The sequence below is a fragment of the Tiliqua scincoides genome, chromosome 9, assembly GCF_035046505.1.
Source record: "Tiliqua scincoides isolate rTilSci1 chromosome 9, rTilSci1.hap2, whole genome shotgun sequence".
NCBI lineage: Eukaryota > Metazoa > Chordata > Lepidosauria > Squamata > Scincidae > Tiliqua > Tiliqua scincoides.
In genome coordinates, this window is record NC_089829.1 from 24763197 (window position 1) to 24778715 (window position 15519).

At 47.6% G+C, this 15519-nt stretch overlaps 1 protein-coding gene and 1 pseudogene across 1 annotated transcript in view; both read right to left on the minus strand.

Annotated features, from left to right (window-relative positions):
• Positions 1-4902: 4902 nt before the first annotated feature.
• JPH3 (junctophilin 3) overlaps positions 4903-15519 on the minus strand; it is a 78416-nt gene continuing 67799 nt past the window's right edge. Inside the window, exons 3-5 of the mRNA XM_066637640.1 lie at positions 13182-13306; positions 9487-10394; positions 4903-4989 (exon numbers count right to left, since the gene is read on the minus strand). Of these exons, the coding sequence (XP_066493737.1) occupies positions 4909-4989; positions 9487-10394; positions 13182-13306 (1114 nt within the window). The 3' untranslated portion in view covers positions 4903-4908. The remainder of the gene's footprint in view (positions 4990-9486; positions 10395-13181; positions 13307-15519) is intronic.
• Positions 10888-11007, minus strand: LOC136660818 (5S ribosomal RNA; annotated as a pseudogene).

Below are 15519 nucleotides of genomic sequence, written 5' to 3' on the forward strand. Positions count from 1 at the left end.
ATCATGTGGCTCTCTGCATGGCAGCAATTTGGGCTAAATTGTGGAGCAGCCCATCTTTGCCCTGCTATCCCAGAGCCGCCACCTCTCCTGTGCTTCTGCTGACTGCAACTGTTTAGTACATCCTCCAAGGCTGAAGCTTCATTTCCTTACAATAGTGTAGTGTACACTTATGGGTGTGATGTCACTGGAATGGTCAGTGGCAAGGGAGGAGGGGAAGTGGAAGCAGCTTGGAGGGCTGCTTCAGGAGACTTGTTGGGGAAACAAGACCCTAAAGCTGAGTTTTTCTTGTTGGAGACTGTTTTGGTTGAGACCAAATGTATAAGAATTGTAGGCTCCTTCATTGTTCTACCCCAGTCAGCAGGCCAGGAGCCAGGATTATACATTTCAGAGGATTTTATAATTAAAATTCCTGTATTAATTGGGGTGCCTAGTTTGTTTTCTCTTAATGAACTGTTTCCTTGTGGGGGTCTGGGAAACCTTTGAACCAGGCTATGGTGAGGTCCCTCTGTTCTATGTAACTGTGAGGTGTCATCAACCGAACACCCTTTAACCCCGTTTAAGAAGTAGTGTGCCACAGGTTGAATTTCACCCCCAGTTGCCTGCCAAACTTATACATTTCATATTGTGGAATGCGAGCTTTAACTGTGGCTGCACATTCATAAAAGGGAACTCATGGGAAAGGGCTAGGAAAGGCCTCTAGTCCAGAGGCAAAACTGGTGCATAGCAGAAGAGCACTGGCCTTGCATGCTGAAGATGCCTGATATTCTGGAAAACTGCTGCCAGCCCTTGTCAACTGGCACCCTGTAAGACAACTTTAGAAGCAAGTTCTTGCTACCACGGAACCCCCTGGACGATCAGGCTACCAATCCAAATTTTCCTGCTTAAATGGCCCTGTTTGCACCTGGCATTTTGCTTCCTCCCCGACCAAGTGTTGCATCTGCCCCAGGGAGTCCATATGGCAGGTGGATATTCCTGGTCAAGGTGAGGAAGAGCGTGGGCGGGCTCTGAAGGAAGGCAGTGGGACTCTCATCAGCTGTGGAGATGATTCTTGTCTCAGGAGACTGGTCTCAGGGAGAGTGATACGAGAGCCGTACGTTGATTATCTGCTGAAGAATGCACACTCCTGAAGACACCCTGTGCCCTCTCCAGACTGAGATTTACAAAGAAAAAAATGAGTTAGAGGAGAATCTGGTGCTCAGGCAGGACTCTTTCAGTGTTTAAAAACTGGGAGGCAAATTGTCAGACCCCCCCCCCCCCCAAACACACACAGTCGGCCTGCAATCCTAACCACACTTTCCTGAGAGTAAGCCCCATTGAACAAAGTAGGACTTACTGCTGAGTAGACCTGGTTAGGATTGTGCCCTCTGTTACATAAAAATCAGCACAGTAGGCTCCTTACATTGAGGTAGGGAGCTGACATCGCGAGGCTCTGCAGGGCATGGGAGGGAGAGTTTTTCTCAGCACTGCTAACCATGACAATTTAGCGCCGATATGCCTGGGCTGCTGCATCAGTGGGAGAGGCATTGCATTATGGCATTAAAAAAAAAGTGAAGTGCACCCTCACATTTTGCTGCCCTGCTACAAGGCAGACCCCCCCCCCACCACCACCACAGGAGCAATTGCCATATTAGAGCTGTTGTGGAAGGATTCAAATAGCAGCAGCACCCAGACAGAGAGGTAAACATAAGAAGAGTCCCACTGGATCAGACCATATGCTCATCTAGTCCAGCTTCCTCTATCTCACAGTGGTCCTTCAGAGCACACAAGACAACAAGATACCTGGATCCTGTACTCCATTCCTTTTGGCATCCAGAGATAGCCGACTTCTAGAACGAAGAGGTTGCATATACCTATCATGGCTTGTAACCTGAGATGGACTGTTCCTCCATAAAACTATCCAATTCCCTTTTAAAGGCAACTAGGCCAAGTGCCATCATATCCTGTAGCCAGGAGTTCCACAGATCAATTACACACTGGGTAAAGAAATATTCTCTTTATTCTGCCACTGTGAGGGCATGTGGCCAAAGAACCCCTCAAAGCTAGAGGCTGCCTCCAGAATGCTGTCGTAAGCTCTAGAAGGTTCCAGGGTGTGGGTCTGTACAGGTGTGGGCTATGCATGGAGACCATGCAGCAGAAGAGGACAGCTTTGTTGGTCTTGCAATGGAAGAGCACAAACACCATTCAGCAATATGGAAAAGACTGTCATGGACCCCCTTCCCCGTATGTATCTTTGATCATGCTAAGCATTTATTGGTGCTTCTACTGATCTCAATGTTGTCCTGCTTTCTGAATGTAACTAGAGCCTGATTCTCCCATGCAGCAGATGACTGGCACCCACCCACAGCAGCCCAGGCAGAAAGAGGTGATATCTGGGCTGGCCTCACATGCAACTCACTCCCCCTCCCCCCGTCTATCCTGAGAGGGTCCTTGAGGCAAAATGTGATGGGGGGGCTATCAGGACCATGCATGAGAACACCTGCCATCTGCACAACTAGGAAGTGTCCTAAATGTATTGGAAGTGAAGGGCAGTAACAGCCAAAGTGAGTCCTGAGAGAGAAGATGAAATTCAGACCACTGTGGTGTTAATCTGGTCAGAAGATCCATGATGCAAGATCAGCAGGAAGCAAGCAGTGTGGGTTTTGGTGGCTGCAGGGGTTAGGGGAGCATTTCAGTTGTATAATAAGAACATAAGAAGAGCCCCACTGGATCAGGCCAAAGGCCCATCTAGTCCAGCTTCCTGTATTTCACAGTGGCCCATCAGATGCCTCTGGGAGCCCACAAGACAAGAGACCTGCATCCTGTTGTGACTCCCTTGCACTTGGCATTCTGAAGTAGCCGATTTCTAAATCCAGGATGTTGCACATACCCATCATGGCTTGTAATATATGATTGACTTTTCTTCCAGAAATTTGTGCAATCCCCTTTTAAAGGTATCTAGGCCAGGTGCATCACCACATCCTGTAGCAAAGAGTTTCACAGACTAATTACATGCCGAATAAAGAGATATTTTCTTTTGTCTGTTCTAACTCTCCTGACATTCCGTTTTAGTGGATGTCTCCTGGTTCTGGTGTGGTGTGAGAGGGAAAAGAACATCCTCCCATCCATCCCCTGCATAATTTTATATGCATAGTTTCCTCTGTCCCCGTGCCCCATATGCATCAGGACTGGGCTAGCAACGTGCTCTCATTGGGACGATGACAGCTTAAAACGGGGTACTGCATCTTTTAATGAACAAATGCATATTTTCAGTGGATTACCAGGGGAATTGAAACAAGAAAGAAAGAGAGAGAACAAGGCAGGCATCTTACAAAGATGTTTTGAACCAAACCAAAATTAAGTGATACAGAGAGGAGGAGAAAACAAACCAAAAATATAAAAAGAGCATTTACGTACTCGGAGGCTGCTGTTGTCAATGATTTTTTTTTGTTTGTTTTTTGGTTTTTTTGTACAGGGATATGTCAGAAGCTGGAATATACATCCTACGGACAAAGTGCAAAAATATTACATGCTCAGAGGCCAAGCATGACATCTGGAAATGGCCCATGGCAAGATGGAACAGGAACGCCTCGGCACTCCACTCCTCCCTTACCACAAGGGGGAGCTGCTCCTCACACTCTTATTGGGTGCATGTGCACATTCAAACCTGCCAGCAGCACCTTCTCAGGGGAACAGAATGTAGCCAGAGGCCAGAAGTAGCTGAGGTTCCTGATGGAGAGGGCAAGCAAGAATGTTTGCCCCTTGGAAGATGGCCTTGGGCCAGACTGACCAGTCATGAAATTTGGTTTAGAGATGGAGCAACAAATATCCGGGAGAACTGGGGTCATCTTGAAAAGCTTGATGTGGGTTCATTGCAAGTCCACATGCCAGAAACTGCAAAAACTCTGAGAGGAACTGGATGAGACTTCTAACTTTCTGGAATTAACTGGGAAAGGATTTTACCTGTGCCAAAGAGGCACTTTTTAAGTATGCAACAGTTAATATGCCATGTTTTGTGCATATTTCTGAAAATTCATTGGGAAATCATTGCATTGGGTGAGAAATGTGAGGGCATTTTGAAACACAAGAACCTTTGGTGGGAAGTGTGAGAGTGGGTTGCAAGGACAGGTGCTTTAAGACTTCTCTTCTAGTTATTGCCCCCTACAATTCATTAAATACTTTCATTCGGGGGAATTGCTCTTTGTAGAAGTTACCTGTTTCTCTTACCTTGATTTGGGTTCTGCTGTTGTTTTGGATGGAGTGCAAAGGGTTTCTCATGTTCACAGCAAAAGAGTTATGTGGGTATACCACCCCCCCCACACACACACAAACATACTCTCTTGCAGTATCAATCATGCAATCACTGGAGGTGGGTGTTTATTCAGTGGTAACTTGCTAAGCCTTGCTTCTGACCTTGCTGATCTGTGACAATCATTTCATACAACCAAGCTATCCCAAGGCAACAGCATGTGTGATTCCCCCCCCTCACAATTCATCTGGAAGAAAATGTAACCCCCCCCCCCCACTGGATGCATACCCCTCCTTTCCACCATCTGGCCTTCCTACTATCCCCAAAGGTTTGCTGCTTAATTATGCGGAGGACCTGCTCATCCTGTCCGGGACTGGGAGGACTGGAGTGCTGATTCCATTCTGCCATGCCACACAGCATAAGTGTTATACAAGCAAAGAATTTTGGCTAAAATCCAAAAAACATTACCCAGGGAAAAAAGGCAAACTGTGAGTGATACTCAATCTTTTGTTGTTGTTGTTCTTCTGTGAAAAGATTTGGAAGTTGTCGCAGGACAGTTCAAAAAGACCACATCTTTCCTTTTTTTTCTTTTCTTTTGTTTTTTGTTGTTTGCTTCGTCATCCCCCATTCGTACACCTTTTTTTTCCCAAACGGTTAATTTTTGCAAACAAGACAGTCTCGAGTTAGATGAAAAAGTTAATAAACAAAATGGCGACTCCAATGTTTAACAAGATCACCATGACGACCAGGATGGGAGCCGAACCCTGTGGGAGAAAAAGAGGAAAGGAAAGCATGGTCAAACACTCCAAGGCCCCACTGGACATATGACACTGCCTTCTGTGGAGTCAGACCTTTAAGCACACCTGGCCCAAAGGCAGGACAGGCTCTCCAGGAGTCCACCAGGCAGGGGTCTTCCTACTCAGAGATGCAAAGAACTGAATCCAGAACTTTCCACATAGACATCATGTCCTCTGCCACTGAAGTATAGTTCCTTCCCTTTGGGGTAGAGACAGCCTTCTGGTGTGAGCTCCAGTAACTAGCAATCTCCTAGTGCCCAAGACAGCAGGCCAAATATTGCCTCACCATACCTGTTGATGCACTTCTCTCTACTCCTCCCATATCCCGGGCTGGGAAAGGTTCAGCCCATGTGCCACCACGTGCAATGCACATGCTGCATGTGATTGGGTGATTCCCAGGCCATTCACTGCTTTTGGTATGCTGGCACATGCAATGTAAGAGCCTTTAGGAGAGTCATGATATGGGAATAGTAACATCTGGGCTTGGCCACAGTGCCCAGAATGAGCCCAAATCAAGCATGGTAACACTGGGACTCACAGGAATGGAGTGAATTTGTCTGTAGATCTCCATCTGCTATGTATTTTTTAGCTCCCCAAATGGTAGGATTGGTTCTGTTGCTCCCCTTCTCTCCATCTCCTTGCATATACACCTGCAAATGTTATACATCCCTCAGGACAGGGATCTGGTGTTTAATTCTTTGCAAAGTGTCATGCACATAGATGGTGCTATGTAGCTTAATAATGATCCAACAGTCCTGCTTTGCCCAGCACTGCCTGGACTGAGATCTTTCTCCTCCAGAAGCTGAGGAATTCAGGGCACGTAGTGAGGTGTCGCAGAAACCTGTCGCAGGCATGGAAGAGCCTCTCTCTCTCTCTCTCCAAAGCATGGAAAAGGCTCTTGCTGTTGCATAGCAACAAGGTGAATTAAAGTGAGAAAACCAAATGGAAAAGCTTCACAGAGCCCTCCTCTCCCTCCCACCCCTGTATACCTGCTCCAGGTACCTGCTTTAGGCCAGTTTAGACAAATCCTGTTCAAGTCAATCTGCCAAACCAGTTACGCATTTAATCTAGTTTCAGTAGTTGAAATCCAGGACATGGCGTAAATAAGACAAATTCCAAATATGCTGGTTTAATTGAGAGGGGACTCAGAAATGTACTTCGTACCAAAGATTCCCCCCTCCCCACTAGTCCAATTGTTTTAAATGTGTAATAGAGATTTATTATTTGATTCGGCACCAGCATGTTAGCAAAGCAGCTAATTTTGGAGCAACAAGTGTATACCTCCTAGGCCCAGCTTATGCAGAGTTACCCTACTGGTAAGTATGACCTGTATGTAGTCAGCAACTGCAGGTGATGCCAGGGAAGGGCAATGCCTGTCAACACCTGCCTTTCTACAGCCTATGGTGCTTTCTCTCCTGAGGGCCTGTCTCCACAAATCTGGTTTGGGGCTTCATGCATTACTGGCAGTTAGGGCAAGCTGCCCAAGATAGAAGTTGCTAGATCATCGTAGTGTCAAACCTCAGCTCTCCTGCAAGCTGATTCAAAGGGGCCTGCAGAGCCAAAAACATTGAATCAAACAAGGCCTCCTTGCAAGAACTCTGTGTTTTGCGAGATGCGGCAAACTGTTACTAAACCTGAGTGTCAGGATATCTCTGATAGAAGGTCTTGGACATTCATTTAGGAACTACCCAGCTCAGAGTTTACCACGTAGAATACAAGAGAGCCAGGACTCCAAGGATTCAGGAGTTCTTGCAGACACAGTATCAACAGTCAGGACCATGGACAGCCCCATGGGAAACTGCAGGCCTGAACAGCCCAGACACAGCACTCAATACAGACTTGGATGTTGTTCTAGCAGAGAGGTGAGGTTGGCTGAGAGTTTATAGTGGTCCCATAGGGTTTAAGATGGCCAGCTCCACCCTTTCTCTTGGGAAGTTCCTGCTTTCTCAAACATTGATTCCTAAGGCATAAATGGTGGCTCCCTTGCTAGTTCCTCCAAGGAGTCCTCTATGTGGCAGGGATGTGTCTTCTGGCTACAGAGGAGCTGCTGAATTCCTGCACTAGATTTTCTGAAGAAGGGGCACCCTAGGACTGCACCCACAAGATTCCTGACTCTGCCTCCCCCTCCTCGGAGTGATCCACCTTGACCCCGGTTGAGGGAACTCTGTTCCAGGGTGATGACAACTGGAACCAATGTCACTGCATCTTGTAGCAGCGAATTCTAGAAGGTAAACCCATGAGGAACTGGGATGGCAATAAGACAGTGGAAAGAATTGTTACAACCAGCTCAAACATGGGAGGGATCAAAAACAAACTGGGTTGACTACAGAGATGGTTACTAAATATCTGAAATTCACCCCTGTGGCAAGCAGCACCTTAAGGATTAGGATGCAAAAAACAAAAAACAAAAAAAAAGGTAGCCACAGTCAAGACTAAGTCAAGAAACACTCATAGATATGACATGTATGCCTTAAGAATTCCTATCTTAGCCCATGGAAGAGGCAGCAAAACAGGCTGTATTCTGATTTCCAGTCTTCTTTGTTTCCAGTTTTTTATTAGATACTTGCTATCATTGGAGGAAAGCGATGCCAGCTGAGAGCAGGGGAAAGATGTGGGTCAGAGATGAGAAGTTGTCTATTTGGGAAGAGGCAGAGGCAGAAAGAGACCTGAGAGTTTTTAGGTGGACTTAGCTCAGCCTGGAGGTGAGACCTACAGGACTGTAAAAGTCACTCTCTGGCGGTCTGTACTGATGCACCATGTCTGCAAACAGAGCAAATGATACATGGGCACCATAAAGTTCCAGTACACTCCTCCTTCCTAAGGATGCTAAATCTAGGCAGCGCAGTCCCCGGAACTCCTCACTGTGCGGGAAAGTGGGGATGCAGGTCTCTGAGCCACTCCTGGTCATTTCCAGAATGCAACGTCACGCGTGACACAGAAAAGGAAATAAATGGTCATGACGAGACGGACTCTGGCTTGTGACAGGGATGGCTGGCCGCAGGTTATTTCTGGAACAGGCTGCCTTATATATATCTGACCTCAGATCTGCTCAGGGTTGCTTTGGGCAGGTCAAAAATAGACCTGTGTGTCCTTTTCTTTTGGAAGCAACCAGATTTTTCTGATGAAGGGAATCGCCTGTCTGGAAGCAAGCACAGCTAAGCAGGTAGCACTGGGTGTTGCAGGAGATGAGCACACAAATGACCATGTTACAAACTGCCTGGACAGGGGAAACATACAGAGATGGGATTTTGATTCAGCTTGTCACAGCCAGCAGAAGGCTGAGAGTTGCACTAGTAGCCTTTAACTCTTGTCCCTCATTGCTGTGTTCCGGTTCAGTGCAAAAAATGGGAAGGGGTGTGTGTGTGTCTGTGTGTGTGTGTGTGTGTGTGTGTGTGTGAGAGAGAGAGAGAGAGAGAGAATGTTTCACAAACCATATTTTTGTGGGCCTGTTTGCCATGTCTAATAGTCAGTTTCATCATTCACCTCGCCAACCATTTGCGCTGCTTAAGGGCAAAAAATGAAGGCTTGCAACATTTAATCAGCTAGATCAGTGATTCTCAAACTCTCTAGAAGTCTGAGAACAGGGGGTAAGTGCCTGAGGGGGGGGATGTACTGACAGCATCACAGCAGCACTGCGGGCACCCAGCAGCATTTAAACATAGCTGGGGGGAGTGTGCAGCTCCCAGAGTGTCCTGGAGGCTTGCAGCCCCCTCCATAAGTCTGTCCTCTGCTGCAGTGGGCTCTGATCTGCAGTCAGAGCCCACTTCTTGTTTCGGAAACTCAGCGCTCCGGAGCTCTGACAACAAACACCCATTTATGGGTCACTCCCTTTAAGGCAAAAGAGATCCTTTTTGGTTCCAATGGTGGGTTGCAACCCACCACTTTGAGAACCACTGAGTTAGATTAATCCATTTTAAAGCTTCAACTAACTTTGAAATGCCTGCCTGATTAATCACACAGCAAAACTTAAAAAAAAATTCATTATATTTAATACACGTTCTTGTAAAGAGTTCAGATGACAAGCCCCATCTTAGGAAAAACATTCCCGTTTAGCTCTTGTAGAGGAGGAGATGACTCATATATACTCATACAAAGAAAATATGTGTTGTTTTAATTATATGTAAATGTAATCAATAGGTTAACTAATTAATCACTTAAAACTTATATAATTGACTAAGGGCACAATCCTAGCCCCTTGTGTCAGTGCTTTCCAGCACTGGCATAGCGGTGCCAATGGGACGTGTGCTGCATCCTGCAGTTGGGTGTCACTCACAGAAGCCTCCTCAAAGTAAGGGAATGTTTATTCCTTTACCTCAGAGCTGCATTGCCCTTATGTCAGTGATGGAAAGCACTAAGGGGTTAGGATTGCACCCTAAGACTGCAATCCTAAACACTTTGCTAGGAGTGTCCCACTGAATTTAATTGGGTGAGGATCCTAAAAAGACAAAAACCTTCTCCACTTACCGCACCAGATTTGAGCTCGTCCCCATTTTCCTCCTCTGGTTCTAGTGCAACAGGTAAGGATTTCTGTGGTGGGGAGCAGGTCAAGTCCCACCGCAAAAGTCGGGGTTCCCCCTTGTCCCCCAACCTCAGACTTTCCAGCTTCTGCACTGTTGGCTCAGCAGAAGACGTTGGCCTGAAGTTCTCCTTGTTTTGGGACTTAGACCTCAGTCTCTGGACCCCGAAGCTTCGCTCTTCCCCATGGTGGTCCTCCGCAAGGCTCCGGCTGGGGCCCAGTTTGCTATAATGTCTTTTTTGGGAGTGTATTTCTTGCATATAAGAATCCATCCTCATGAGAGGCTTCATCTCCATCTCATAGTTACTCAGCTTTTCTTCGTCCAGCTCAAGGAGCTTGTTGCTCCCCAAGGTGTGATGGTGCGGGCGGTGGTGAGTCCATGAGACTGCGGCCAGGGGGTCTGTCCACCTTTCCCGCTGCTTATGGTTGGAGGCCATGTGCTTGTGCCCACCACTCCGACCCCGATAGTCTTCGGAGGAGCCCACCTGGCCGCTACGTAAGGCTCCACCTCTCGTGCCACGTGCCCCGCCCTCCTTGTCTTCGCCCCAGCTGTTGGGCCGCATGTAGTCCCCACCACGGCCCTCCAGCAGCATCTGAATCTCCCCACCCCTCTCCTCGTCCATGGAGACCTGCCTGGAGAAGTGCGTGCTCTTGTTCCGGCAGGAGGGGCCCAGAGGTGGGGTGGAGGAGGGGCTGGCAGGGAAACTCTGCAGAGGACTGTCATCTGGGGTTAGGTCTGAAGGGGTCGTTCCTTTCCTGTAGAGCTCTGGGCTCTCTTGCTGCAGGGGTGTCCCTGTCGAGAGGACCTCGATATCATCGCTTGAATTCTGGCGCTTTGGCCTCTGGCACTCAAGCCCTGGAGAGAGCGAAAGGGGGAGGCAAGGAGAAGGACAAGAGACAAACACAGTTAGTGACACTGCAACAATCTGGGGCATACCTGTGGACATCTGACAGAAGAAAATAAACACACTGGTTCTATGTTATGGCCCTGCACAAACCATTTGAAACAACAACGATGAGAAGGGACAGAGGAGGTCCTTCAAACTCAGGGGAGTGCACACCTCTCACTAAACAAGAATCCATTCCCTACACATTTGAATGCCTCTCTCAGGCCTCATTCAGGCCCCGCCAAGCATGACTGCAGTCCCACATGGTCTAGGCCAACTTCATTTGCATCCCAATAGTTCCCACAAGTGGTCTCAAGCACATGGCATTCTCACCCACAAACTGTGGTGAACGTTTGATTGTGCTTTTAAATCAAGCCTCAATGAAACATGAACAGGTGTTGAACTGTCTTGAACTTATGCAGGTATGGTTGGCAACCTTCAGTCTTGAAAGACTATGGTATAAGCCTACAGCACCCGGTATTCCCAGGTGGTCTCCCATCTAAGTACTAACCAGGCCTGACCCTGCTTAGCTTCCAAGATCAGATGAGATCAGGCATGTGCAGGGTAACAGTTGCTGCACTATGCAGGTATAACTACATATTAATGCCATTTCTGTCTAATGTTGCATATATGCAACAGGGATCAAATGTGTACACTGCGGGCTGGGCAGAAATGGGTTAATCCCTTCCTCATCCTTGTGAAAACCACTGTGTTATTGACTGACTGAGGTTTGCAACTAGAGGGGAAAGCATGCAACTAGGTTCCTCATCTTTTATCTGCTCAGTCTCTTTATCTTGCTTAAGAAAGCAAGTTCTTCTCCATTGGCATGTTCAATATTTTTCAATGCATGCATAAACTGGAATGCACCCTAAAATCCCTCCTCAGTGCAAAGAATCACAAACAAAATTCAATGGCTAAACCTGTATGAGCTCACCCTTTATGGCCCAGTGGCCAATCTTGCGGGAGGGGCAGGTGAAGGACAAGTTCTGCCTTACAGCTGGAGAAACTGCAATATGAGCTGAGATCTCAGCTTGGATCAGAGAAACAGCCAAATGCAGAATGGCTCTTGGATGTCACCTCCACTGAGGGAAAGGCAGGTGGAGGGAATGGGACCTCAAAGGACAAGGCACTTTCAAAATGAATCATCACTTATCAAATCAAGAGTAAAGAAGATGAGTAATCTCTGATTGTAAATGTTTGCATCTAAAAAGAAAGTTAGCAGAAGTGTTTTAATAAGGACAGTGGCATAGCTAAGGAATCTGGCACCCGGGGGCACAAAAATGTTAACAAGCCTCCCCCCAGGCCAGATGTCCAGAACACCCCCAGGGGTGTCCAGAAGGTGGTTTCAGGTGCAGGGAGTCCACATACAGCTTCCTGCAGGCCTTCTAAGGCATTTTGAGGCTCAGGGAGGCAGCACACAGCCTCCCAGCACCTCAGAACTCCTCCCAGACACTCCTCCAAATGCCCACCCACCTTGGGATAAGCCATTGGGATGCAGGTCAGCATCCTCTCAAAGCGTGGTACCTGGGTCAATGTACCATCTGCCCCCTTAGCTATGCCACTGAATAAGGATGCCAATCCCTAGCATTTGTGCTAAGAATTGTGCACACGTTAATTAACCTGTTGCTTAATGACTGCAACTCAGATCCCTTTTCCCATCCTACTAATTTGTTACACATACACATACAGAGTGAATGGAGGGCCTCTGCTTGGCATATGGAAGGTTCCAGGTTCAGTCCTCTGCAGCATCTCCAGCAGGACAGGGAAAAATTCCTGCCTGACTCTTTGGACAGCTGCTGCCAGTCAGTGCCAAAAATACTGAGGCAGAGGGTCAAGGGTCCAACTCAGGATCCAGCATCTCCATACAGCCTTAAGCCAAACATAAGCACATGACTCCCATCTATGGTGCCCCTCTAGATTCCAGCCTGCTACTCGTCTTTGGTGAGGCTTTGCTATTCCTTGCTTAAGATGAATCATGTGTTGCTGTTTTTTTCTCCTGTTACCTCTGAATGGCCATTTTTTAATAACTCTGACAAATTCCCTTCTGCAGCAGCTGAAACACTTGCAGAGAATATCACATAGAGACACAAGCCCCAAAAGGCACCAGGGGTGCTTTCAACTCAGTTTATAAATTGAGCTCATGTTCCTGACCACTGTTGCCACAGTGATCTCCTCCCCCACCATGCAGAGGAGCCCAAATATCCTCCTTAAATGATGTAAACATTTCCCAAACCAGTCCTTGCTGGCACTGAAGCAAACAACACGGAGGTATGACGATGCTCCAGGGATTGCATTGCCATGCTTCGGCACAACTGCATGGATTTATTTACTTTGCTGCTCACTCACAAATGTATCTGACAGTGCCTGACTTCTAAAGAGAGAGGAACTGAATCTCTAGACTAGTTAGAAAACACCTCCTCTCTTGCAGGGCTTAAATTGCACCAGACTTCACCAGAGTCCAGCTCTGCTACCTGCTTGCAGTGCTAGCACTCAACCCTGGAACACATGAAGTCAACAAATAGCTCCTGATAACATGCAGAGTGCTTCTTCCTCAGCTCTGAGGAACTCCCATAGAATCCCCATGCATTAGGTTGGGGGGGTGGAAGGCTTCCTGATCAGATGGTGCTGGTTCCAGAGCCTCGTGGCCCAAACAGGATACGATTCCAACACATTTCCCTGGCACATGTTGGAAGATACTCAGAGAGGAGGATGAAGTCATCCCCATGGCCTGGCAGGCTCCGCAGCTTTGCACTGACCGTTTTCCCTGTGCTGGAAGGAAGGCGAGAACTCTTTGGCAGTGATCCTGGCAATCCGAGCCTCCTCCTGCGCCTTCTGTGCGGCTGTCACCGCTGCGTCTGCCTTCGCCCGGGAATGGGATGTCCTGCAAGAAATTGGGAGACAAAAGGCAGAACTTGTCACTGTGTTTACCCAGAGTGGCTCCAGGATCCACATCCTGCCCATTAACGTGCCTGGGTCCTCCAGCTCAGCAGCACGGGGGTGGTGTTGTAGCTTCCAGGGCAAATCCCGCCCATCACAGCAGTCATTTCACCAGAATGAATGAGTCAACGTCCAAACACCACAACTCTGGTGCAGCTCTGCAAGATTGTGCCAACTGCAATACCAATGCAAAGTGGGGTGGATGGGTGGATGGGAGAAGTCATTTCCCACTCCACCCAAGGGTTGGCATGTACCATATTCTGAGTACATGTCATATTTGTCCATGTTTTCCTCCGCAGAGGCTGACAGTGCTGTTGTGGTGGCTAAAAGTGTGGCTTACAATGGCAGTCAGGTTTCTGTGAATTAAAATGGTTTAACAGTCATTTCCAGTTCTCAGGGTACCCTGGGAATTGTAATGCTGTGAAGGGTTTGGGGATTTCTAAAAGAAGAGTCTTTGGAACCTCACTGAACAACAATTCTCAAGATTCCTTAGATCAGTGATTTTCAGCCTTCTTCATCTCAGAGCACACAGTCAAGGCACTAAAATTGTCAAGACACTAAAATAGTCAAGACACACCATCAGTTTTTGACAACTGACAAGGCACACCATGCTGTCAGGGGTTCACATCCCCCAGTGGTCCTACTAGTAAAGGATCCTCCCCCAAACTCCCACGGCACACCTGTGGACTATTTGCAGCACATCAGTGTGCCACGGCACAGTGGATGAAATGGCTGTTTAGACAGTGGTTCCCAACCTTTAGGAGTCTGTGGACCACTGAGACCAAAATTGGAATCATCATGGACCATATGCGGCTGTGGGTGGTCTGGTCTCTGCCCTCTCTGGTTGTCTGTCTCCCGAGCATTCACCCATGGACTATCAGAAGATGGAGAATGGACTGTCCACAGCCAGAGAAGATGGAGAATGGACTGTCCTTCAGTGGCTGTGTCTGCAGGAGGTCCATTTCTCCTCCCTCTCTGGTGGCCCATGGGAGATTTCTTGCTCAGCGCGACACTAGAAGCGATTAAAGGTGATTTCTTGCTCAGCGAGACACTAGAAGCGATTAAAGGTGATTTTTTCCCCTGACACCTTGCAGACCACTTCTCAGGATCTCACAGACCACCTATGTCCATGGACCACAGATTGAGAACCAGTGCCTTAGAGAAACCAGTGACAGTTTAACTGGTACAAATGGATCTCTGTAGGCAAATATGCCCTCGGCCTCAGTTACAGCAACAGAGGGAGAGGTGATTCTTGAAAAAACGGCAACAGAGATTTGTGTGACTTTTGGAACTTCAACAACCCTAATGTAAGTTATTTGAATAGCTCATAATAGCCCTTATATTCCTTTGCAAGAGCCTGCTTCATCAGCCACTAAACCCCTTAGTTCCCATAAGATACAGGAACCACATACACATAAGTACATGCAACTGAGAGGAAGTATCGGAGACTTTGTAATATTTGCGTTTTATATGAGTATAAATATGTACACAAGCACACATACAAGCAGAGCAACAGCAGAAACTGCTGCAAAGGCAGCTGATTGCTTCCCAACATCAGATCCCCAGGGAGTGATGCTCTTGGCCCCCTGGTGCCTTCAGCCTAGGGCTACATCACAGCTTGCTCTCTAGCTCTTACTGCTCAACAGCAAAACCTCCTGTTCACTCACTCTCCCTCCCTCCCTCCCTCTCTCTCTCTCTCTCTCTCTCTCTCTCACACACACACACACACACACACACACACACACACACCCAGCTCCCTTGCTAGTCCAGGACTACTACCTTGCTCTTATTTATTTAAAAAAATTAAAACTATAATAAATTGAAATGTGCCCCAACCAACAGGGTGGACCACCACTGAGGCAGACTCAAGGCAGACTTTGAGTGGCGGGCTGGGGGGGTGGCAAACTGGTATGTGTGGGAGTGCCCAGAACTCTGTGTTCACCTGCCAGCTCCCTCAGCCCGGTGCCTGCTCTGCCTGCCTGACCATTTTGGCCTTTAAAGGTAAATCATATACCCCAATATACAGTGATGCCTCGCAAGACGAATGCCTCACGCAACGAAAAACTCGCAAGATTTTGTGATTTTTTTGGTGACATGCAAGACAAATTTTTCTATGGCCGTGCTTTGCAAGACAAATTTTTTTGCTTTTTTTTTTTT